The sequence below is a fragment of the Moschus berezovskii genome, chromosome 14 (genome assembly GCF_049115385.1).
Source record: "Moschus berezovskii isolate FMDL1 chromosome 14, NW_MosBer_1.0, whole genome shotgun sequence".
Taxonomy (NCBI): Eukaryota; Metazoa; Chordata; class Mammalia; order Artiodactyla; family Moschidae; genus Moschus; species Moschus berezovskii.
In genome coordinates this window covers 52360964-52386008 of record NC_142473.1, presented here as the reverse complement: position 1 = coordinate 52386008, position 25045 = coordinate 52360964, and the positions used below count along the sequence as shown (strand labels likewise).

At 41.5% G+C, this 25045-nt stretch overlaps 2 protein-coding genes across 2 annotated transcripts; both read left to right on the top strand.

Annotated features, from left to right (window-relative positions):
- The first annotated feature begins 11798 nt into the window (after window positions 1-11798).
- LOC129553910 (olfactory receptor 51I2-like) lies at window positions 11799-12737 on the top strand. The gene has a single exon (XM_055422593.2). It carries the CDS (start codon window positions 11799-11801, stop codon window positions 12735-12737), a length of 939 nt encoding a protein of 312 aa, XP_055278568.2.
- A 10897-nt stretch (window positions 12738-23634) lies between these two features.
- Window positions 23635-24573, top strand: LOC129553909 (olfactory receptor 51I2). The gene has a single exon (XM_055422592.2). It carries the CDS (start codon window positions 23635-23637, stop codon window positions 24571-24573), a length of 939 nt encoding a protein of 312 aa, XP_055278567.2.
- The last annotated feature ends 472 nt before the right edge of the window (window positions 24574-25045 follow it).

Sequence of the window (25045 nt, the reverse complement as noted above, 5' to 3'; positions counted from 1 at the left end):
TTATCTTCTCAAAGAACCAGCTTTTATTAATCTTTATTATTGTTTCTTTCATTTCTTTTCCATTTATTTCTGCTTGGATCTTTATGATTTATTTCCTTCTAATAACTTTGGGGAGTTTTTGTTCTTTTTTTTTCCACAGGGTCATACATATCTTTATTTTTTTTTTTTTTAATTAATTTATTTTAATTGGAGGCTAATTACTTACATTATTGTACCGGTTTTGCCATATATCGACATGAATCTGCCCTGGGTGTATGTGTGTTTCCCATCTTGAACCCCACTCCCACCTTCTTTCCCATCCCATCCCTCTGGGTTATCCCAGTGAACCAGCCACAAGCATCCTGGTAGGCTATAGTCCATGGAGTCACAAAGAACCAGACATGACTTAGTGACTGCTGCTGCTGCTGCTGCTGCTCAGTCACTTCAGTCGTGTCCGACTCTGTGTGACCCCCTAGACGGAAGCCCACCAGGCTCCCCCGTCCCTGGGATTCTCCAGGCAAGAATACTGGAGTGGGTTGCCATTTCCTTCTCCAGTGTGTGAAAGTGAAGTCACTCAGTCGTGTCCGACCCTTAGCGACCCCATGGACTACAGCCTACCAGGCTCCTCCATCCATGGGATTTTCCAGGCAAGAGTACTGGAGTGGCTTGCCATTGCCTTCTCCAACTTAGTGACTAAACAACAACAAAACCCCAGAAAGGGTCTTATGTGACCTTTTAAAGACCTCTGAACAAGCCAGAGAAGTTCCCTGTCCCTCATCTCAGAGGAGTAAATCTTATTTATATAAGGCTTCTTGTCTGAACTCGAGATCCCAGCATCACTTAAACAGTACCTTCTTCTCAAGGGTCTGAGTTTCAGCTCTTCACCACTATTCCCTCAAGATTGTAAGAATTAATAATTTTACAACTCTGACCTTGTTCTTCAGGTCCTAAAATTATCAACTCCAGTGACACCATCATAATCTCTTTTGATCTTAGGCATTATTTAATAATTGGTTAAGAAGTTTTATATTAATTTTTCTTAATTAAAGGAACTGATGTGGTCCTTATATTCTGACTGGACCATAACTAGACCACAGTTTTTGTTTCCTGGGTTAGATCACAACTAACACATGAATTCAATAGACATCACTATATGCTACATCCCAAGCACTTCCCTGCATTCCTAGGACCTGGAGATGTAGCAATATCAAAACAGGTGGGATCTTTCTCTAAGAGAGCTTATTGTCCAGTTGGAAATGGAACAAGTGGGTTCATCACTATCCATGTGAAAGGACAGTTACCAAGAAAGTAAGGAATATTATGGGAGTACCTGAGCATACATTTGGAGAAGGCAATGGCAACCCACTCCAGTACTCATGCCTGGAAAATCTCATGGGCAGAAGAGCCTGGAAGGCTGCAATCCATGGGATCGCTAAGAGTCGGACACTACTGAGCGACTTTACTTTCACTTTTCCCTTTCATGCATTGGAGAAGGAAATGGCAACCCACTCCAGTGTTCTTGCCTGGAGAATCCCAGGGACGGGGGAGCCTGGTGGGCTGCCGTCTATGGGGTCACACAGAGTCGGACATGACTAAAGCGACTTAACATCAGCAGCAGCAGAACATACATTATGCAAGTAATTAGAAACATTTGAACAGAAAAGACCCTAAAATTTAAAAGAAGTTTAAGCAAGAGACACATATACAATGTGTCTTTCACTGCTCTTTTCATCTAAAAGAACAAGGAGTGGAAGTTCATTTAGTCAACAGATGCTTATTTAAAACCCAACAGGTGTCCTACAGTATTTAAAATGATGTAGACACAACTGTGAACAAAACAGCCAAGGCCCATTTGGATAGTGTTTATAGAGATGATAGACAATAACAAGGAATTTCAGAGAAGAAAGAGAGGATTGAAGAAAATAAAATTAAGACCAAGAATATATTGTCATATTCTAAGGCTTGCTAATGCTGACATGTTAAGCTATACATGCGTGTGTGCGTGCTAAGTTGCTTCAGTCGTGTCCAACTCTTTGCAACCCTATGGACTGTAGCCCCCTGGGATCTTCTGTCCATGAGATTCTCCAGGCAAGAATACTGGAGTGGGTTGCCATCCTCCTCCAGGGGACCTTCCTGACCCAGGGATAGAACCCACATCTCCCGAGAAGCCCTTTGGCACTTAGTAAAAGCTCTCTCTATATTGACTGAATAAACAGAGATGGTTTCAAATGACTTGGGCAATGTAGAAGTAGAGTTTTGTTTTCTTTTGTTTATTTGGGTTTGTTTTGCTTTGTTTTCTGCAGTGTGAAGGAGATACAGAACAGCATGAGCTGAAGCCTGGGGCTGATGATGTCAAGCTGAAAGTACCAATTCTACCACAGCTGTTGCTGTGGAAGAATATAAAGAAGGATAAATGGACCAGAACATAGGAAAAAGAAGAGAGCTGGGAAAGAAGAAAACATGAGGAAATAAGAAGAAATAAGAGGAGAATTCCCTAGATGTCCAGTGTTTAGGACTCTGCACTTCTACTGCTGGAGACTGAGTTTCCATCCCCTGTGAAGGAATTAAGATCCCACAAACTGCACTGAGCAGTCAGAAAAAAAAAAAAAATTAATTGATAAGAGAAATATCTGGAAGAAAGGGGAGTAGAATCAAAAGCAGAAAGAAGAGAAAAAGAATGAGAAACAAAAAGAGAAAAATTATGGGAAGATGGTAGTTATTTGAACGCCAAGTTATTTACAACCAGTTAATCTGGAAAGGTTGGGGGCAGGAGGAGAAGGGGATGACAGAGAATGAGATGGCTGGATGGCATCACCGACTCTGTGGACATGAGTTTGAGTGAACTCCGGGAGTTGGTGATGGACAGGGAGGCCTGGCGTGCTGTGATTCATGGGGTCGCGGAGAGTCAGACACGATTGAGCGACTGAACTGAACTGAATCCATGGAACTTTCCTGTATTCTTTTCTTTTTTGCTTTGAGGGAAATATCTTAAATCCTAGAAAGTATTCTTATAATCATCAACACATGCTTTAACATTAATTTTCTGCTGGCCCCAAAGATCCCCAGCTACAGATATGCATATATGTGTGTGTGTGCTCAGTCATGTCCAACTCTTTGTGACCCCATGAACTGTAGCCCACCAGGCTTCTCTGTCCATGGGATTATCCAGGCAAGAATATTGGAGTGGGTTGTCATTTCCTCCTCCAGGAGATTTTTCCAACTCAGACCAGGATCGAATCCATGTCTCCTGCGGCTCCTCCATTGTAGGCAGATTCTTTTTGTTGTTGTTGTTGTTTGTTTTTTATTTATTTATTTATTTTTAATTAATTTATTTTAATTGGAGGCTAATTGCTTTACATTATTGTATTGGTTTTGCCATACATTGACATGAATCTGCCCCGGGTGTATATTTGTTCCCCATCTTGAACCCCCCTACCCGCTGAGCCACCTGGGAAGCAGTATACAGGTAGGCATGCCCCTGTGCAATATTGTCCCATTGTGTATGGGTGGACTTAGGGTCACTTATAAGTAATAAAATAAGAATTAAATGATCATGTGTGAAACAAAGACTAGATTTTTTTTTTTAATGAGGAGGTACCCACCCCAGTATTCTTGCCTAGAGAATTCCGTGAACAGAGGAGCCTGGTGGGCTGCTGTCCATGGGGTCACACAGAGTCAAACATGTCTGAAGCAACTTAGCATGTATGCATGCTTTGGAGAAGGAAATGGCAACCCACTCCAGTATTCTTGCCTGGAGAGGCCCAGGGACGGAGGAGCCTGGTGGGCTGCCGTCTATGGGATCGCACAGAGTCGGACATGACTGAAGCAACTTAGCAGCAGCAGCAGCATAACATCGCATCATCCATCTTTCAGATTAGAGGTGAAAGATTGCACCATCCATCTTGTCTCATTCTGGAGGAAAGTGTATCACAAAGAGTCCTGTGGAAAGGTTAAGCAACCAGGTACTGAAGCCTCCTGCCAACACCCATGTTAACTTTGGGGAGGGTCCTCCAGACCTAGTCAATTCTTCATGAACTGGAGCCCTAACCAGCAGTTTAACTGTACCTCATGAGAGAATCTTTGCTGGAACCACTCAACTGAGCCAATCACTGGTCCTTCATAAGTAAGACACAAAGTTCATAACTTAATGAGTTAGTAAGTGTTAAGCTACTGAGGTTTTTTTTTTTCTTTGATAATTTGTTACATATCAATTGATAATTAATATAGATACAGGACTCATATATCATAATCTGAAAATTTAATCAAGTCTCTTGGTTCCAAATAGGAAAAGGAGTACGTCAAGGTTGTATATTGTCACCCTGCTTATTTAACTTATATGCAGAGTACATCATGAGGAATGCTGGGCTGGAAGCACAAGCTGGAATCAAGATTGCTGGGAGAAATATCAATAAACTCAGATATGCAGATGACACCACCCTTATGGCAGAAAGTGAAGAGGAACTCAAAGGCCTCTTGATGAAAGTGAAAGAGGAGAGTGAAAAGGTTGGCTTGAAGCTCAACATTCAGAAAACAAAGATCATAGCATCTGGTCCCATCACTTCATGGGAAATAGATGGAAAAACAGTGGAAACAGTGTCAGACTTTATTTTGGGGGGCTCCAAAATCACTGCAGATGCTGATTGCAGCCAGGAAATTAATAGATGCTTACTCCTTGGAAGGAAAGTTATGACCAACCTAGATAGCATATTAAAAAGCAGAGACATTACTTTGCCAACCAAGGGCCGCCTAATCAAGGCTATGGTTTTTCCTGTGGTCATGTATGGATGTGAGAGTTGGACTGTGAAGAAAGCTGAGCACCGAAGAATTGATGCTTTCGAACTGTGGTGCTGGAGAATACACTTGAGAGTACCCTGGACTGCAAGGAGATCCAACCAGTCCATTCTAAAGGAGATCAAAAGCTTCTGCACAGCAAAGAAAACTATAAGCAAGGTGAAAAGACAGCCTTCAGAATGGGAGAAAATAATAGCAAATGAAGCAACTGATAAAGGATTAATCCAAAATATACAAGCAGCTCCTGCAGCTCAATTCCAGAAAAATAAATGACCCAATCAAAAAATGGGCCAAAGAACTAAACAGACATTTCTCCAAAGAAGACATACAGATGGCTAACAAACACATGAAAAAATGCTCAACATCCCTCATAATCAGAGAGATGCAAATCAAAACCACAATGAGATACCATTTCACACCTGTCAGAATGGCTGCTATCCAAAAGTCTACATGCAATAAATGCTGGAGAGGATGTGGAGAGAAAGGAACCCTCTTACACTGTTGGTGGGAATGCAAACTAGTACAGCCACTATGGAGAACAGTGTGGAGATTCCTCAAAAAACTGGAAATAGAACTGCCATATGATCCAGCAATCGCACTCCTGGGCATACACACTGAGGAAACCAGAATTGAAAGAGACACATGTACTCCAATGTTCATTGCAGCACTGTTTATAATAGCCAGGACATGGAAGCAGACGAATGGATAAGAAAGCTTTGGTACATATACACAATGGAGTATTATTCAGCCATTCAAAAGAATACATTTGAATCAGTTCTAATGAGGTGGATGAAACTGGAGCCTATTATACAGAGTGAAGTAAGTCAGAAAGAAAAACACCAATACAGCATACTAACGCATATATATGGAATTTAGAAAGATGCAAATGATAACCCTGTATACGAGACAGCAAAAGAGACACAGATGTATAGATCAGTCTTTGGGACTCTGTGGGAGAGGGTGAGGGTGGGATGATTTGGGAGAATGTCATTGAAACACGTATGTTGTCATATGTGAAATGAATCACTAGTTCAGGGTCAATGCATGTTATAGGATGCTCGGGGCTGGCATGCAGGGATGACCCAGAGGGAGGATAAAGGGAGGAGGGAGGTGGGAGGGGGGTTCAGGAGGGGGAACTTATGTAAACCCGGGGCGAATTCATTTCAATGAATGGCAAAACCAACCAATATAATATTGTAAAATAATTTGCCTCCAATAAAAAATAAATTAATTCAAAAAAAAATAATAAAATAAAATAAAAAAATAAAGGAGATCAATCCTGGGTGTTCATTGGAAGGACTGATGCTAAAGCTGAAACTCCAATACTTTGGCCACCTCATGAGACGAGTTGACTCACTGGAAAAGACTCTGATGCTGGGAAGAATTGGGGATGGGAGGAGAAGGGGATGACAGAGAATGAGATGGCTGGATGGCATCACCGACTCGATGGCCATGAGTTTGAGTGAACTCCGGGAGTTGGTGATGGACAGGGAGGTCTGGCGTGCTGTGGTTCATGGGGTCGCAAAGAGTCGGACACGACTGAGCGACTGAACTGAACTGAAGCATATACTTTCTACTTAAAAATGGTATTTGGCTAATTAATTTTATATTTTAACAAATAAATTGAGTACCCAATATATACTGTGGGGAAACAAGAGTAACTAGACTCCTTCCTTTTTTATAGTCCCCATATTGAGTTTTGTGATGATAGTCTGAGGAAATTGTGAATAAATTCATTGACAATACCTAAAACATTCCTGGTAAGGTTAAGAAGTAGGCAGTATTGGGAGGAAATAACTGGTACCAGAAGAAGAGTCAAACTCTGGGTTAAAAGAGGCCAAATACCACTCAGTATCCTGAAAATGGTTAGTTGTGCATTCCATATTATATCCTCACCTTAGAAATTTCCATCAACTTCCTTTTAGAGAAATTTTGAAAACTCATGAATGGCACTGAATGTGGATGACTCTATCTTAGGTTACATGTTAAAACTGCTTATTTGTGAGAAAACCTTTAGCTATTTCTGTGATTATGTATACTGTCATGGACTGATTCCATTCCAAAATCAATTTCTAAATGCCTACATCATGTGAAGTCAAGCCAGACTCTGGATAAGACATGAAGCTGTGACTATGAAGCTGAAAATAATTTTCTCTATTCATTCTTTCTTGAGAGTTGGACTGTGAAGAAAGCTGATCGCCGAAGAATTGATTCTTTTGAACTATGGTGCTGCATAAGACTCTTGAGAGACCCTTGGGCTGCAAGGAGATCCAACCAGTCCATTCTAAAGGAGATCAGTCCTGGGTGTTCATTGGAAGGACTGATGCTGAAGCTGAAACTCCAATACTTTGGCCACCTCATGCGAAGAGTTGACTCATTGGAAAAGACTCTGATGCTGGGAAGAATTGGGGATGGGAGGAGAAGGGGACGACAGAGAATGAGATGGCTGGATGGCATCACCGACTCGATGGCCATGGGTTTGAATGAACTCCGGGAGTTGGTGATGGACAGGGAGGCCTGGCATGCTGTGCTTCATGGGGTCGCAAAGAGTCGGACAAGACTGAGCGACTGAACTGAACTGAACTGAACTGAACTGAAGGGTCAAAAAAGCCTCAGGCACTGAGATAGGTATTGAGGATAATGTAATGAGTAAGACACAAAATGCGTGATTTATGTCAAGTTTCAGTAACATTTGATAAAATCGGAAATAGGGAAATGTCAAATTCACAAACAATCACAAAATAGCACAAGAAATTAGGAAAATAATTAAATAACTAGGAAAGGTTCTTACAGCTGTAGGATTCACTAGGAAATGTTTTAAAGTTGACAAAAATTCCCAGCAGAGGACATGAAAAAGACCAAATACAGAAGCACAAGGTCACGAAAAGGCATATTTGTTTGAGAATCTGGAAGAGGTTCAGTTAAAAAAGAAAGAAAGAAAGAAATGTAATAAGGATTTGAGCTGAGAGATCATCGTTGAGCCCTACACCTAAGTCACAAGTGGGGAACCTTGTAGTAAGGCCACAGATGTGGAACCCTTTACCAAAGTCACAGGACAAAATTCTCCAGAACTGACCAAGCCCCATAGCAACTGTTACCAAGTGCCCTGACTTACCCCAGCCAACTCTCTGACCCCCATATTAGGTAAAATACCACCCTATAGCATCCTGCTGCTGCTGCTGCTGCTGCTGCTGCTAAGTCACTTCAGTCGTGTCCGACTCTGTGTGACCGCATAGACGGAAGTCCACCAGGCTCCCCCATCACTGGGATTCTCCAGGCAAGAACACTGGAGTGGGTTGCCATTTCCTTCTCCAATATGTGAAAGTGAAAAGGGAAAGTGAAGTCGCTCAGTCGTTTCCGACCCTTAGCGACCCCACAGACTGTAGCCCCAGCACCTAATGCCACTGTTCTGCAGGAATTTTGTCTTGAGGCTATAAAAATTGGCTAGTAGCCCTTGAAAGGGGTCCCTTTGAGTTGGCCCACTATTCTAACAGCATCTCTCTCTCTAATAAGCTCTATTCACCTCTCATTCTACCTCGTGTCTGGAAATTCTTTCCTAATTCACGCACAGACCACACTTTTGAGATGAGAAATTCTAATGCGCTAAGAATTTGAGATGATTTGTACATGAAACAGAATTTTAATATGGATCCTCTGTATCTTAGACTGGTTGATATGTGAAGATAATGGTAATTATATTTTTAATGAACAGCCATGGGAAATTTTGATTTTCATAGAACCAGTTAGCTTACTTATACACTCCTTTGCAAAATTCAGTGGTTCTCAACCAAAGATTCTTTTGTACTGCATGGCACACTTCTCAATGCCTGGTGGCATTTTTTATTATCATAATGGGAGTAGAGCATCTGTTAGGTAAAGACCAGTGACACTGCTAGAATTCTTACAGTCCACAAGACATCACATCACAACAAAGAATTATTCAGAACAAATTGCTAACACTGCTGAGGTTGAGAAACTCTGCCCTAAGGATCTAAAGAACGATTTCTGAAGAGAATCATTGGAAAGAGCTGTCTTCCATCCCACATCCTACATGCAAGAGAAAGGGATATGGAGGTACATCCCACTGTTCTTGAATAAAAAGAGAGTTTCCTCAAGGATTCTACTCAGGAGCATGTGTCCTCTGAGTTGTAGGGGAAAAGAGACATAGCAGACTGGTTTTTAATTACACTTGAAAATTTAAGTAGTGTGATAAAAGCCATCTCGGTCTTCAGATAGCAGGATTGAATAGAAGACTATTGTATTTTGAGGTAGGGCATTAGTTATGCACAAGAAGGTTAACCATTTCCTGGGTGGCTACATGTCAGAGAGAGTTGTCATGGTGTTGTCAGTTCTGATCAGAAGAATATATGGTTCTACAAAGGTGAAGGCAAAGAACTATTGATACTTTGTATAAATAGATAACTAATGAGAACCTACTGTATAGCTCAGGGACCCCTACTCAGTGCTCTGTGGTGACCTAAATGGGAAGGGAATTCAAAGAAGAGGATACATATATATATATATATATATATATATATATATATATATATATAACTGATTCACTTGTCTGTGCAGTCGAAACTAACACACATTGTACATCAATTATAGTCCAATAAAAATTTATTTTAAAAAATAACTAAGCATTTTCAATAAATTCAACAGGATAAGAAAACTTAGTTATTTTCTGATTATACCTTATTTGTTGGGCTAAGTAAATATATCATGTAATTCTGGGATTTCTTTAAAGATAATGAGCTCGTTTTACATGCCTGCTCAGCCTTCACCAAGCAGTGTCTTGCACTGGGGAGAGAACTGGTGTGGCAGATGGCAGAGTTCTTTTTCAGCTAAAAGTGCTTATTGTCTGTAGTCAAGAAAGTCCCCAGGAGAATAAAATCTTCCTAACGAGTTTTCAGGCACAAAGTGAGCACCACTGCTCTCCTCCTGGGGCTTAGAGTGAGATATAAAACAGGCAGGAATGAATGCACTCGAGCAGATAGAGGGAACGTGTTGTTCCATGGATGTCTCGTCATTCTGTTCTCTGGTGAGTTCTGAAACCCAGTAGGGGTGAACTAGCTGACTGTCCTGAAAGGGTTTAACCCTGCCCCAGGAAAGGGTTACACTGGGAAAAGGGTAGGGTGAAGAAGAGAGAGGCACTGAGTGGACGCAGTATCTTGGCTGAGTGAACAGAATAAGTGGGACTGGCCTTTGCCCTGGGGTTCTAATCCTGGAACAGCCACCAACTGCTTATGTGGCTCTGAGTGATCCACCGTACTTCTCTAGACTGTCACTTTCCAGAGTCAGATTCCTTGAGATCAATGTTTCTGTGATTCACTAACATTGCTGCAAGTTGAGGAAGGAAAGCAGGACTTGGACACAAGAAAGGTTCAGAAAAATAGGAGCGAAGTGGTCACTGCCAATTCCACGACTCAGACTAACAGATAAGGCAGGACACATGATCTAACTTTGTTCTCATTTTATTAATTCTGAGAAAAAGATATATAAATGTTCTCAGGATATATAAAAAAGTAGACAAAAGTCCCCCAGAGAAAAAGAAATCAGTTAGTCATAAACTGTAGCCACAAACAGATGAGCATCTCTGAACATGGATGACTATGACATAGATTTAAAACTGTGGTCCTTACATCAGTTATATTTCGATTAAAAAATAAAGAAAAAACTATGGTCTTTAGACAACCTGAATGTTAGCATACCTATACCAGATTTAGAGGAGAATTCATAAATTTTCCCCAGATAGGAACAATGTCACACCTTTGCAAAAATAAAAGGTTTCTTTGTTGCTTTTTTGCGGCAACACTGCCAGTAAAATGCTGATATCCACTGGCAGTCAATTTCATCGAAGTCCCACTGGCCCTTCTCCTCCCTCAGTTCAGTTCACTTCACTTCAGTCGCTCAGTCGTGTCCGACTCTTTGCGACCCCATGAATCACAGCACGCCAGGCCTCCCTGTCCATCACCAACTCTTGAAGTTCACTCAAACTCATGTCCATCAAGTCAGTGATGCCATCCAGCCATCTCATTCTCGGTCGTCCCCGTCTCCTCCCATCCCCAATCCCTGCTAGCATCAGACTCTTTTCCAGTGAGTCAACTCGTCGCATGAGGTGACCAAAGTATTGGAGTTTCAGCTTTAGCATCAGTCCTTCCAATGAACACCCAGGATTGATCTCCTTTAGAATGGACTGGTTGGATCTCCTTGCAGTCCAAGGGACTCTCAAGAGTCTTCTCCAGCACCACAGTTCAAAGGCATCAATTCTTCAGCGATCAGCTTTCTTCACAGTCCAACTCTCACATCCATACATGACCACGGGAAAAACCATAGCCTTGACTAGACGGACTTTTGTTGGCAAAGTAATGTCTCTGCTTTTCAATATGCTATCTAGGTTGGTCATAACTTTCCTTCCAAGGAGTAAGCATCTTTTAATTTCCTGGCTGCAGTCAGCATCTGCAGTGATTTTGGAGCCCCAAAAAATAAAGTCTTACACTGTTTCCACTGTTTCCCCATCTATTTCCCATGAAGTGATGGGACCAGCTCTGGGGTTTGCTATCATTAATTAGTGACATGTCTGAATCAAACACTGTGAAGGAAAATTTTAAATACTTATACAGTTACTGATGAGTCAGACTCCCAATGTCCTTTGTAATAGTTCTCTACGAAGTTTAATTAACCTATTTCCATTCAAAGATGTTATTAAAATTGTAGATACCATAGTGTGAACATTTTCTTTGTAACTAATTGACACATGTAAGCATTTTTCAATACTGTCTTTCTTTGATAAAACAGAACAAATATTTAGCCCAGCCTATGCCTTGATGATCACAAAGTTTGAAGAAAAGAAGTTTGCCTGTATTTTTCCAAAACAAGTGATTTCATGAATGCATCAGTTTAAACTGTGTAGACACCATCTGCTCTGTCTTTTACTCCCTGGTTCCTCCTCTTCCAGTAAGTCCAACTCTCAGAAATCACTAAATCAGAAGGTCTGACCCTGAAAAGCTCTCTGGTTTCCTCCTGCCATGGGGTTGTTCAATATCACTCACCCTGCCTTTTTCCTTCTGACTGGTATCCCTGGCCTGGAGAGCTCTCAATTCTGGCTGGCGGGACCCCTCTGTGTGATGTATGCTGTGGCTCTTGGGGGCAACACCGTCATCCTGCAGGCTATGACAGCGGAGCCCAGCCTGCATCAGCCCATGTACTACTTCCTGTCCATGCTGTCTTTCAGTGACTTGGCCATGTCCTTGGCCACACTGCCTACTGTTCTCAGAACCTTCTGCCTCAATGCCCGCACCATTGATTTTGATGCCTGCTTAATCCAGATGTTCCTCATTCACTCCTTCTCCGTGATGGAGTCAGGAATTCTGCTGGCCATGAGCTTTGACCGCTATGTGGCCATTTGTGATCCCTTGCGCTATGCCACTGTGCTCACTAATGAAGTCATCGCTGGAATGGGTTTAGCAGTGACTTCTCGGAGCTTCATCACCATTTTTCCTCTTCCCTTCCTCATCCAGAGGCTGCCTATCTGCAGGTCCAATGTCCTTTCCCACTCCTACTGCCTCCACCCAGACATGATGAAGCTGGCCTGTGCTGACATCACAATCAATATCGTCTATGGACTCTTTGTTGTTGTTTCCACAATCGGCATGGACTTGTTATTTATCTTCCTCTCCTATGTGCTCATTCTGCACTCAGTCATGGCCATCGCTTCCCGTGAGGAACGCCTCAAAGCTCTCAACACGTGTGTGTCACATATCTTGGCTGTACTTGCATTTTACCTACCAATGATTGGGGTCTCTATGGTGCATCGCTTTGGGAAAAATGTGCCAGGATTCACACATGTCCTTTTGTCCAACATCTACCTCTTTGTGCCTCCTGTGCTCAACCCTCTCATCTATAGCGCCAAGACAAAGGAGATCCGCCGAGCCATCGCTCACATGTTTCACCGCATCAAAATGTGACTTCCACGTTTGGCCTTAAAATATAATGATCATTGTAGTCCTAGACTATCATCCACAGTGTCATTATTATCATCATTGTTGATGTTGTTATCCTAAACATCATAATTATCATCACAAAGGTAGATTTACTGCGGGGGGAAGTAAAAGATCAGGAATGGAGATTCAAAACTTATAGGACAGAACAAATATGTAACAATACATCTAACAAAAATCAATCTCATTCATAGAAAGATAACTGTTAGAGTCAATTGAGTGATTAGACAAAACTTTGCAGAGGAAGATAAAGCTAGGAATCATTTTTTATAATAATAAATATTGCTAATATAATAATAATTGTAGTATCTGTTTCCGAAAAGTGCCAGATTCCGTTCTGAATTATTTTTGCATTAATTCATTTAATCTTTCTAACAATCTTATGAAGTATAGAGAATGAAATAAATGGTTCAAAGTAACTCACATAATGATCCAAGTGAGATTCAATACGAGTCTGTCTCCAGTGTTTGTACCCAACCACTGCAAATACTGCCTCTCTAACTGACATCACTATTAACATTACAACTTCTTGAGGTATGCCAGACTGGGAAAGATAAATATCAAATGACATTGCTTAAATGTGGACTCTAGAAAAAGATTTTCTGTTCATTGTTCAGTTGCTAAGTCATGTCCAGCTCTTTGTGACCCCATGGACTGAAGCACACCAGGCCTCCCTGTCTTTCACAATCTGCTAGAGTTTGCTCAAACTTGTGTCCTTTCAGTGGGTTATGCCATCCAACCATCTTACCCTCTGTCATCCCCTTCTCCTCCTGCCCTCTGTCTCTCACAGCATTAGGGTCTTTTCCAATGAGTCAGTTCATCACACCAGGTGGCCAGACTATTGGAGTTTCAGCTTCAGCATCAGTCCTTCCAATGGATATTCAGGGTTGATTTCCTTTAAGATTGACTGGTTTGATCTCCTTGCTGTCCAAGGCACTCTCAAGAGTATTCTCCAGCATTACAGTTCAAACGTATCAATTCTTCAGCACACAGCCTTCTTTATGGTCCAACTCTCCCATCTGTACATGACCAGTGGAAAAAACATAGCTCTGATTACGTGGATCTTTGTCAGCAAAGTGATGTCTCTGTTTTTTAATAGGCTGTCTAGGTTTGTCATAGCTTTTCTTCCAAGGAATAAGTGTCTTTTAATTTCCAATAAATATCATAAACAATTTTATAGTTTATAATTTACTTAGATATCAGTAGCTTACTTAAATGCTTATTTTAATAGCTTAAACAAATACAACTTATCTCAAAAAAAAACACTTCTTTCTCCCCACGAGTCTGTTCATTAGGAAATTGGTCAATATTTATTAGTCAGAAATAATACATATACATTGGTGAATGAAATGGCAACCAATCCAGTATGCTTGGCTGGGAAATCCCATGGACAGAGAAGCTTGAGGGGCTATAGTCCATGGGGTCATAAGAGTCAGACACAACTGAGTGACTAAACAGCAAAATTAAAGCAAAGCAATACATACACAGATTTACATACATACTCATATATAATGGATTATTTTTTTCTCTATTAAGAAAATAAGGACTTATCATTTTCAACCTCCTTAACAAATGTCTCTATACTCTATGGTCACTATAAACAGGCTGTGTGTGTACACACCTGTACATGCCCCATAGGTCCCTAACCAAGCAGGAGCTAGAAAGTGAGTACTTTCAAACACTGAAAGAAATTACTATCACTATTTTGTTCAGTGATGCCTTACTTATTCAGAACTCAGATCAGCACATTTGTATTCAGCTGTTAGCACTGCTGAGGCTAAGAAGCTCTGCCCTAACCAAAGATTTAAATGAGTTATGAATTAGAGGATTTAAATAAAGGTTTCTGAAGAGACTTATCAGAAAGAGCTAAGTCTCCCATCCCCCACCCCTCATACAAGAAAAAGGAATACAGAGGTGCATCCCACTGTTCTTTAATGAAAGGAGAGTTTCCTCAAGGTTTCTACTCAGAAATCATAGGTCCCCTGAGTTGTGGGGAGAAAGAGACACAGCCGGTCAGTTCCTTACTACCCCTGGAAATTTAAATGAAGCAATGAAAGTTACCTTGCTGTTCTGATAGCAGGATTGAGTAGGAGACTATTGCTGTTTTGAGGTAGGACATTTGTTTCACACAGGAAGGCTGCCCATTTCCTGGGTGGCTACATGTTAGAGAGAGCTGGCATGGTGTGGTTGTAGATCCTGACCAGAAGAATGTAAGGGGATCTGGGTCGTGATGGAGTCAAAAGCAATCACATAAAAATATAATAGTTAAAATTAATGTAGGAAATAGATGGACCCCTGGGCTGGAAAACTGGTGTTTGTCAATTGGAATACAATTGAAACTTTGTTTTCCCTCAGAGATTCCAAGGAGGAAGCTAGTGGCAAAAGCTGAGCTTTGCTGGAGTAAAGAGATAACATGTGGAAGTTTCCTGAGATCAAGGAAACTTCCCTGACAGCAACACAGGTACAGAAAGTAGGGGTTGCTGCCCCATGATACGTGATGCCAAGACTCCCCCTGGTCTGTGTGGTAGAATCCATATTAGGAAAAAGTTGCACAAGCATATTGGGGAGGGTCTTAGGGCAGGACAGGTGTGAAAAAGAAAACAAGATAATTGGGCAAAGATAGACTAAGACTTGGAGAAGGCAGTGGCACCCTACTCCAGTCCTCCTGCCTGGAAAACCCCATGGACGGAGGAGCCTGGTGGGCTGCAGTGCGTGGGGTCGCTAAGGGTCGGACACGACTGAGCGACTTCACTCTCACTTTTCACGTTCACACATTGGAGAAGGAAATGGCAACCCACTCCAGTGTTCTTGCCTGGAGAATCCCAGGGAGGGGGGAGCCTGGTGGGCTTCTGTCTAGGGGTCACACAGAGTCGGACACGACTGAAGTGACGCAGCAGCAGCAGCAGCAGTGCAGCAGACCCAGGTTCAATCCCTGGGTCAGGAATATCCCCCGGAGAATGGAATGGATACCCATTCCAGTATTCTTGCCTGGAGAATTCCATGGACAGAGGAGCCTGGTGGACTACAGTTCATGGGGTCGCAGAGAGTTGGACACGCCGAGCGATTAACACTTTCATTTTTAAACAAAGACTGGGGAGAACTGCCCTATGTAAGTGATTTAAATCATCTCTATCTTCCTCATTATGGAGGACACTCACATCCTTTCTCTCTGGGTGTGTATTTTTGGCTTGATTTTGTCTTTTTTTTTTTTTTTTTTAATTTTTAGGCTTGTCGCTTTATTGTTTTTGTTTTTTTTTAAGTAATTTATTTTTTATTGGAGGCAAATTATTTTACAATATTATATTGGTTGGTTTTGCCATATATTGACATGAATTCGCCTCGGGTTTACTAAGCAAACTATGTCTCTGTGTGCTCTCCCAAATGTTATGCTATATCTCTGATAATAAACTTTGTACTTATTTTTGCAGCTTTTGCTTCCTTGAGAAATTCTTTTCTCACAAGAGGCAAGAACCAGGGAAACTTTGTTTCTAGTCTCCAGCTGCTGGTGGACTAGCAGCTAGGATTCCTGTTTTTCATCCAGGCCACCCAGGTCCAATTTCTCCGCAGGGAACTAATATTCAAGACTGCTCACTGCTATCTCTGCAAGATCAAAGTCAAGTGGAGAGGTAAAAGATGGAGAGAAATTTCTTCAAATAAATAATGAAAGCACCCAATGAAAGAATCAGCTTTAAGTATTATTTTAAGTATTTAACAAACCTAGGAAGCATGATACCAGCTAACTGAATCATGATGAATTATGAATCTTGCCATTTCCCTTCTGGCTCCTTTCTGGGTGAGACGTCAGGTACCATTGTTAGCAAGGGAAGGATCAGTTCAGTTCAGTTCAGTTCAGTCGCTCAGTCGTGTCCGACTCTCCGCGACCCCATGAATCACAGCACGCCAGGCCTCCCTGTCCATCACCAACTCCCGGAGTACACTCAAACTCATGTCCACAGAGTCGGTGATGCCATCCAGCCATCTCATTCTCTGTCGTCCCCTTCTCCTCCCGCCCCCAACCTTTCCCAGCATCAGAGTCTTTTCCAGTGAGTCAACTCATCGCATGAGGTGGCCAAAGTATTGGAGTTTCAGCTTTAGCATCAGTCCCTCCAATGAACATCCAGGATTGATCTCCTTTAGAATGGACGGGTTGGATCTCCTTGCAGTATAAGGGACTCTCAAGAGTCTTCTCCAACACCACAGTTCAAAAGCATCGATTCTTCGGCGATCAGCCTTCTTCACAGTCCAACTCTCACATCCATACATGACCACGGGAAAAACCATTGCCTTGACTAGACGGACCTTGGTTGGCAAAGTAATGTCTCTGCTTTTTAATATACTATCAAGGTTGGTCATAACTTTCCTTCCAAGGAGCAAGCGTCTTTTAATTTCATGGCTGCAGAAAATAAAAGACTGTAATTCTGAACACTGGAAGATTCGACTGTCACTTGAGTCTGTTATTCGCTTAGTGGTCTCTGACTCTCTGCGACCCCATGGACTGTAGCCCACTAGGCTTCTCTGTCCATGAACTTTTCCAGGCAAGAATACTAGATGGGTAACTATTCTCTTCTTCAGGGGCTCTTCCCCGCCCAGGCATTGAACCCCAGTCTCCCACATTGCAGGCAGATTCTTTACCATCTGAGCTATAGGGATGCTATACATGAGTCTGGGTTGTCCAGATACTCACTAGAGGAAATATTATCATCTGAATGTGACCAGAAATATTAAGGAACTTGTTTTTCATCTAGGAGTAAAGGAAGAACTAGCATTTTCAATAAATTTAAGAAGAAAAGAAAAGCAATTTTTTTTATATTTTAATTCATTTTTTTAAATTTTTATTTTTTTATTTTTTCAAAAACAATTTTAGGAATCTTTACTTAAAAACAACCTTATCTTAAAATGGAGTAACTTTGGTTTTATGAGCAGCAAGCAAAGTACAGAAGCAAAAATGCATTACAGGAGCAATAAGTTCTACATTAGGTCACAGCGTCTAATCTGAAATCACACCCATAATATCATTTTTCAGGATATCTGGGAAATAGTTATTTCCCAGGATATCTGAACCATAGCTACTCTATTTTGACTTTTAATTGTAAAAAAAAAAAAATTTTTTTTTTTAATAGCCAAAGCAGATTTCACCATTAATGACGTCAGTGTTTTTCTAGGTATGAGAAGATGCAAGAATTGGAACTCATAAAACCTTTTTCTGAAAGGATCTAACTATCTGAAGGCCTGTTCTGCCAGTTTTTGGGTTTTTTTTTTCAGAGCACAGAGTGCCTCATTCCTGATTTTCACTCTGAACTTCTTTCAGGGGGTGTTGAAGGTCAGCAGCTTGCAATGGTCATGATGTAATCTTTGTAGAGGCAGCTGGCAAGTACCAACTTCCAGTCAGCAGGGTCCCTTCATAGCCACATATCTGACCATGTGACACCATTTCATGGCCATTGTGTCCCGCGGTGCTGGGAAGGGTCATTCCCAGGTCTAGGGAAGTGATGGGCCACTCAGTGTGCTAAAATTGGACCAGGCCTTTCAAGTAGCAAAAGTCTCTGGACCACTGTCTTACTAGCCTCCTCGTCCAGGAAAATATTTCCTCTTGTTGCTTTTTCCCATACCCAGAGTCACATTATTACAATTATTGATCTCATATGGAACTGTCAGTTCAGCATTATATCACAGGCTCAGTGAAACAAGTGACATAGAAAATAATATAGCCATAGCTAGCAGTTATTAGTAAAATAAGAATTATAAGTCAAGAACTTTCATTAGATAAAGCCTGGTATACCCCAAGTCACCTGACTTCATTCGTTAAATGATTATAGTCTGGTGTTAATCTCCTGGTTGTAAAGAAAAGCAATTTTAATCATTTTTGATTATACCTTCTTTATTGGGCTTGGTCAGCATATCACATAATCCTGGAATTTTTTAGAGGGTAATGAGCTCCTGTCTTACACGCCTATCCAGCCTTCAGTGGATGGTGTCTTGGAGTGGGTAAGAATCAGTACGGCAGGTTGTTGAGTTATTTTTCAGCTAAAAGAGTATATACTTTATTCTCAGTAGTCATTAAAGACCTCAAGAGAATAAAACCTTCCTGGTGAGTTTTCAGACAAAAAGTCAGTATCACCGCTCTCTCTCTCGGGGCTTATAGTGAGATATAAAAGAGGCAAGCATGAATGCACTTTAGTAGATAGAAGGATATGTTGTTCTGTGGGTGTCTCTCATCTGCCTGTCTTCTGGTGAGTTCTGAACCCAAGTAGGGGGGAGACCCGGGTTCAATCTGTGGGTCAGAAAAATAGCATGGAGAACGGAATGGCTACCTACTCCAGTATTCTTGCCTAAAGAATCTCATAAACAGAGGAGCCTGGTGGGCTACAAGTCCATTGAGTTGCGAAGAGTCAGACACAACTGAGTGGCTAACACGACAACAATGGCGTGAGCTAGCTGACTGTCCTGACATGGTTCAACCTCGCCCCAAGAAAGGGTTAAGCTGGGAAAGGGATAGGCTGAGGGGAAGAGGGAGAGGCTGAGGGGACGGTATCAGAAGGCAGCGTCTTAGCTGGGTGAGCAGAGCAGGTGGAAATGTCCCTGGGCTTGAGGTTCTTGCCCTGGCACTGCCTCTAACTGATTGTGTAACTCTGGGTGATTCACTGTAGTTCTCCAGATTGTCACTTTTCAGAGTCAGTTTCCTTGGGATTAATGTTTGCATGGTTCACTAACATTGTTGCAAGTTGAGGAAGGAAAGCAGGACTTGGCACAAGAAAGGTTCAGAAAAACAGGAGTGAAGTGGTCATTATCAGTTCTACTACTCAGATGACAGCTGAGCCAGCACACATGGTCTAACTTTATTTTTCTCTTATGAATTCTGAGACACAATATGTAAAATCACCAAGGAGATTAAAGAGTAAGAAAAATCAGTTAATGGTAAACTTTTCATGAGCCATGAATAGACAAGCATTTCTGACTTGTTATTATCCATCACATAGATGAAAAATGATGGTCTTTATAAAACTCTCTATACAGCTCTACAATCCCAAAGAACAATAGAGCCATAAAGGATACTATAAAATGTCCACAAAAATTGATATAAAGAAGAAAACACAGAGGTCTAGAGAGAAAAAGAAATTTTTCTCAGTCTCACACAGCCAGGGCATGCCAGAGCATGGTAAAATCACAGGACTCCTGATGCTCAGCCCAAGACCTGTTTCCCTAAACCATTCTGGTTCCTATAAATCTTCCGTTGAAGAAAAGATTCTGGGTTCCAAGAGCAAAAAAAACTGTCCAGCACTGAATACAGGGTGTGCTTGTTTTTGTTTTTTTGTATCACTGTCTTTTGAAACTCTCTCTCTCTCTCTTCAAGGGTATCTGAGAAATCTCCACCCAGAAATATGTGCCTCCGTTTTCTTTTCCAGTTTCCTCCCCAACACTCCATAATGCCTCAAAGGCATCAGTGCGATATTCAGTTCAATTCAGTCACTCAATAGTGTCTGACTCTTTGTGACCCCATGGATTGTAGCATGCCAGGCTTCCCTGTTTATCACCAACTCCCAGAGTTTGCTCAAACTCATGTCCATTGAATCGGTGATGCCATCCAACCCCCTCATCCTCTCTTGTCCCCTCCTGCCTTCAGTCTTTCCCGGTATCAGGGTCTTTTCCAATGAGTCAATTCTTCACATCAGGTGACCAAAGTATTGGAGTTTCAGCTTCAGCTTCAGTCCTTCCAATGAATATTCAGGACTGATTTCCTTTAGGACTGACTGATTTGATCTCCTTGCAGTTAAAGGGACTCTCAAGAATCTTCTCCAACATCACAGTTCAAAAGCATCAATTCTCCAGTGCTCAGCTTTCTTTATAGGCCACTCCAGTATTCTTGGACTCTCCTTGCAGCTCAGCTGGTGAAGAATCCACCTGCAATGTGGGAGACCTGGGTTCAATCCCTGGCTTGGGAAGATCCTCGGGAGAGGGGAAAGGCTACCCACTCCAGTATTCCGGCCTGGAGAATTCCATGGACTGTATAGTCCATGGGGATGCAAAGAGTCGGTCATGACTGAGCAACTTTCACTTTCAATTTGTCACATCAAAACATGACTACTTGGAAAGCCACAGCTTTGACTAGACTGACTTTTGTCTGCAAAGTAATGTCTCTGCTTTTTAATACGCTGTCTAGGTTGGTCATACTTTTCTTCCAAGGAGCAAGCATCTTTTAATTTCATGGCTGCAGTCACCATCAGCAGTGATTTTGGAGCCCAAGAAAATAAAGTCTGTCACAGTTTCCCCATCTATTTGCCATGAAGTGATGGGACCAGATGCCATGATCTTTTGTTTTTTGAATGTTGAGTTTTAAGCCAGCTTTTTACTTTCATCAAGAGGCTCTTTAGTTCCTCTTTGCTTTCTGACATAATGGTGGTGTCATCTGCACATCTGAGGTTATTGATATTTCTCCTCGCAATCTTGGTTGCAGCTTCTGCTTCATCTATCCCGGCATTTCACACACAAGTGAAATAAGCAGGGTGACAATATACACAAGTACATCAAGGAGTGTGTCAAAGCTGTATATTGTCATCCTGCTTTTTAACTTATATGCAGAGTACAATATTAGTCTTACATATCTTTACTTGAGGTTTTATCAGCTACTTGCATACTCTGTGAGTCAAGCTCACCTCACTGAGCCTTCAGTCAGTCAGTTCAGTCGCTCAGTCATGTCCAATTGTTTGAGACCCCATGGACTAGCACATCAGGCTTCCCTGTCCATCATCATCCGTGAGCCTTAGTTTCCACTTCTGCCAAGAATTAATGAGTAAATAGTTGTAAATTTCCTTGTAGAGTATCTGGCACATAGCATATGCTCCATAAATATTGGTTTTTCTCTCATTACATTTTTTGTCTTCACCTGCAAATTCAGTGACTGCTGGATATAGTAAACAATGGGATCCTGGGATGGTCAGGAAGCCTTTTTCTCATAAACGCTAGAGCTAGGATAGCCAGACCCAGAATGGCTTTGTCTCTGTCCTACACAAAATAAGCCCGTTTTCTTCTCCTTTTCTTTCTTTGCATTAGCTCAGTTCTTGACTTTCTTTCTGATTACCTTCTAAAGGGCTGCATATGAAGCATGAGAATTATCATCATAGGACAGAAAAAAGATAAGGAGAAATTTAGTCAGTCCCATATCCCAAGGAATCACAGATCTGAAGGGGAGATGGGCATGCATGAACTGAGCCCTAAGACCAGAGGGATGTAACCAATCTCATAGAGAAGTGGCCCCTAACTTTCTGGGAACCACAGGAAGGTCTGAGTTCTAGCCTGCCAGAGAAAATTCAGGAGTTTTTCCCAAGGTGTTAATACTGCATTAAAAACTATCCCAGCATCTCTGTGGCTTTCAGGTACCTAGGGCTCCCTTTCTCCTCCATTCCCATCAGAAAGGACACTGCCATTTCTTTTTGGCCTTGCTTTTTTAGGGGCTAGAGAGGTAGGTAAAGGGAAAATAGTAGCACACATTTCTGGAGCTCCTCCCCCAAAGGAGGATGCCTTAGAAGCCTGAAACATGCCCACCAGGTGAAAAGGTTTCTAACTTTCTTTCTTCATCTGTCATGAAATAATGAACCTGGAAGAGTTTCGAAAACATGAGAATGAAGACAAATTTAAAAAATAATTACTGTTACAGAGAAGTAGTTGTGGGTTAGTCTCTAGGAATTGGGTAAGTAATATGTAAATGTTACTGCAAGAAAAATTGTGAGTAAATGAAATGTGTGAGGGTAAAAAGAGAGTCTAGGTGGATTAGGGGATGAACACCAGAGGGTAAGAAGACGTATATGAGCAGGTAGGTCAAAGCATTTGTTGTATGAGTACACAAATCTACATATACACCTGAATGTTATTCAGGTATTAATACTGCATGTATGTCAACATGGGCTGAAGGAATGAGCCTGAGAGGGTACGTGCATTAAAAATTATAAAGATCAAGAGGGAGTATCAAATATATATCAGTATAATAAGAGTAAGTTGGTGAGAGAAAGAGAGGTGTATTTTTATAAAGAGTATGAATGGGATCCACTATGAGACTGTTTTGAAAGTACAGGAATATGTCTACGAGAATAAGCATACTTTGAGAGTACATATGACTAAGGGTGTGGAAAATTTCTGTTTGGAACAATGCTTTCCCAAAGACTGAATGACACTACACCTGTAGCAGATTTAGGGAAGAATTTATTACTTTTCCAAAAACAGGAACTTCTTGGTGCCTTTGCACAAATAAACGGTTTCTTTGTTGATCTTTTGCAGCAATTCCGCCTCCTATAAAGAGGCAATCATTTTCATCCAGGTCTCACTGCCTCTTCCCCTCTCTCAGATAACACAGATTATAGTTCACACTAGCTCTGGGGAATGTTTTCATTACTCAGTGACATGTCTGAATTAAACAGCATTTTCAAGGGAAAATGTCAACACTTCAAAAAGCTACTGATAACTCAAACCCTCACTGTTCTTTTATAACAACTATCTGTGAATTTTGGTTAACATAATTTCATTCAATGATTCTTTTAAAGCACATGAAAATTGTGGATAAAGCTATATAGGTTTGGTATAAACATAACAAACTAATTGATATATTTAAACATTTGTCAGTATCTTCCTTATTCAATAAAACAGAGAGAAACAGTAGCCCAGCCTATGCCTTGATGATCACAAAGTTTGAAGAAAAGAAGTTTGCCTGTATTTTTCCAAAACAAGTGATTTCATGAATGCATCAGTTTAACTGTGTAGACACCATCTGCTCTGTCTTTTACTCCCTGGTTCCTCCTCTTCCAGTAAGTCCAACTCTCAGAAATCACTAAATCAGAAGGTCTGACCCTGAAAAGCTCTCTGGTTTCCTCCTGCCATGGGGTTGTTCAATATCACTCACCCTGCCTTTTTCCTTCTGACTGGTATCCCTGGCCTGGAGAGCTCTCAATTCTGGCTGGCGGGACCCCTCTGTGTGATGTATGCTGTGGCTCTTGGGGGCAACACCGTCATCCTGCAGGCTGTGACAGCGGAGCCCAGCCTGCATCAGCCCATGTACTACTTCCTGTCCATGCTGTCTTTCAGTGACTTGGCCATGTCCTTGGCCACACTGCCTACTGTTCTCGGAACCTTCTGCCTCAATGCCCGCACCATTGATTTTGATGCCTGCCTAATCCAGATGTTCCTCATTCACTCCTTCTCCATGATGGAGTCAGGAATTCTGCTGGCCATGAGCTTTGACCGCTATGTGGCCATTTGTGATCCCTTGCGCTATGCCACTGTGCTCACTAATGAAGTCATCGCTGGAATGGGGTTAGCAGTGACTTCTCGGAGCTTCATCACCCTTTTTCCTCTTCCCTTCCTCATCCAGAGGCTGCCTATCTGCAGGTCCAATGTCCTTTCCCACTCCTACTGCCTCCACCCAGACATGATGAAGCTGGCCTGTGCTGACATCACTATCAACAGCATCTATGGACTCTTTGTTCTCATTTCCACGTTTGGCATGGACTTGTTATTTATCTTCCTCTCCTACGTGCTCATTCTGCGCTCAGTCATGGCCATCGCTTCCCGTGAGGAACGCCTCAAAGCTCTCAACACGTGTGTGTCACATATCTTGGCTGTACTTGCATTTTATGTACCAATGATTGGAGTCTCCACAGTGCACCGCTTTGGGAAGCATGTCCCACGCTACATACATGTCCTTTTGTCCAACATCTACCTCTTTGTGCCTCCTGTGCTCAACCCTCTCATCTATAGCGCCAAGACAAAGGAGATCCGCCGAGCCATCATTCGCATGTTTCACCGAATCAAAATGTGACTTCCACGTTTGGTTTTAAAATCTGATGCTTATTGTAGTCATAGATTGTCATCATGGTGTCATCAACATCATCAGCATTATCATCAAGAATATGATAGATGTGTGTACTGGGGGGAAAGTATAAGATCAAGAATGGAGCAGCAAATAACACAAAACAAATGAATAGTACAGTCAACAAACATTAATGGTGTCCATAGAAACATAAATATTAGAGGCAATTGAATGATTAGACAAAACTTTACAAAGGGGATTGATCTAAGCTAGAAATCATTTTCTATAATGATACATATTATTAATATAATTCTAATTAATATATTGAGTCCTAAAAAGTTCCAGGTTTTGTTCTAAATTATTTTTGTAGAAATTCATTTAATCTTTGTGACAATCTTATGAGATATATAGAATTAAGTAAATTGTTCAGAGTAACACAGATAATATGGGATCCAGATGAACTTCAATACTGGTTTGTCTC

What these genes read in the sequence shown, in the direction of transcription:
- LOC129553910 (XM_055422593.2), top strand. Translation starts at nt 11,799, where the DNA reads ATGGGGTTGTTCAATATCACTCACCCTGCCTTTTTCCTTCTGACTGGT.
- LOC129553909 (XM_055422592.2), top strand. Translation starts at nt 23,635, where the DNA reads ATGGGGTTGTTCAATATCACTCACCCTGCCTTTTTCCTTCTGACTGGT.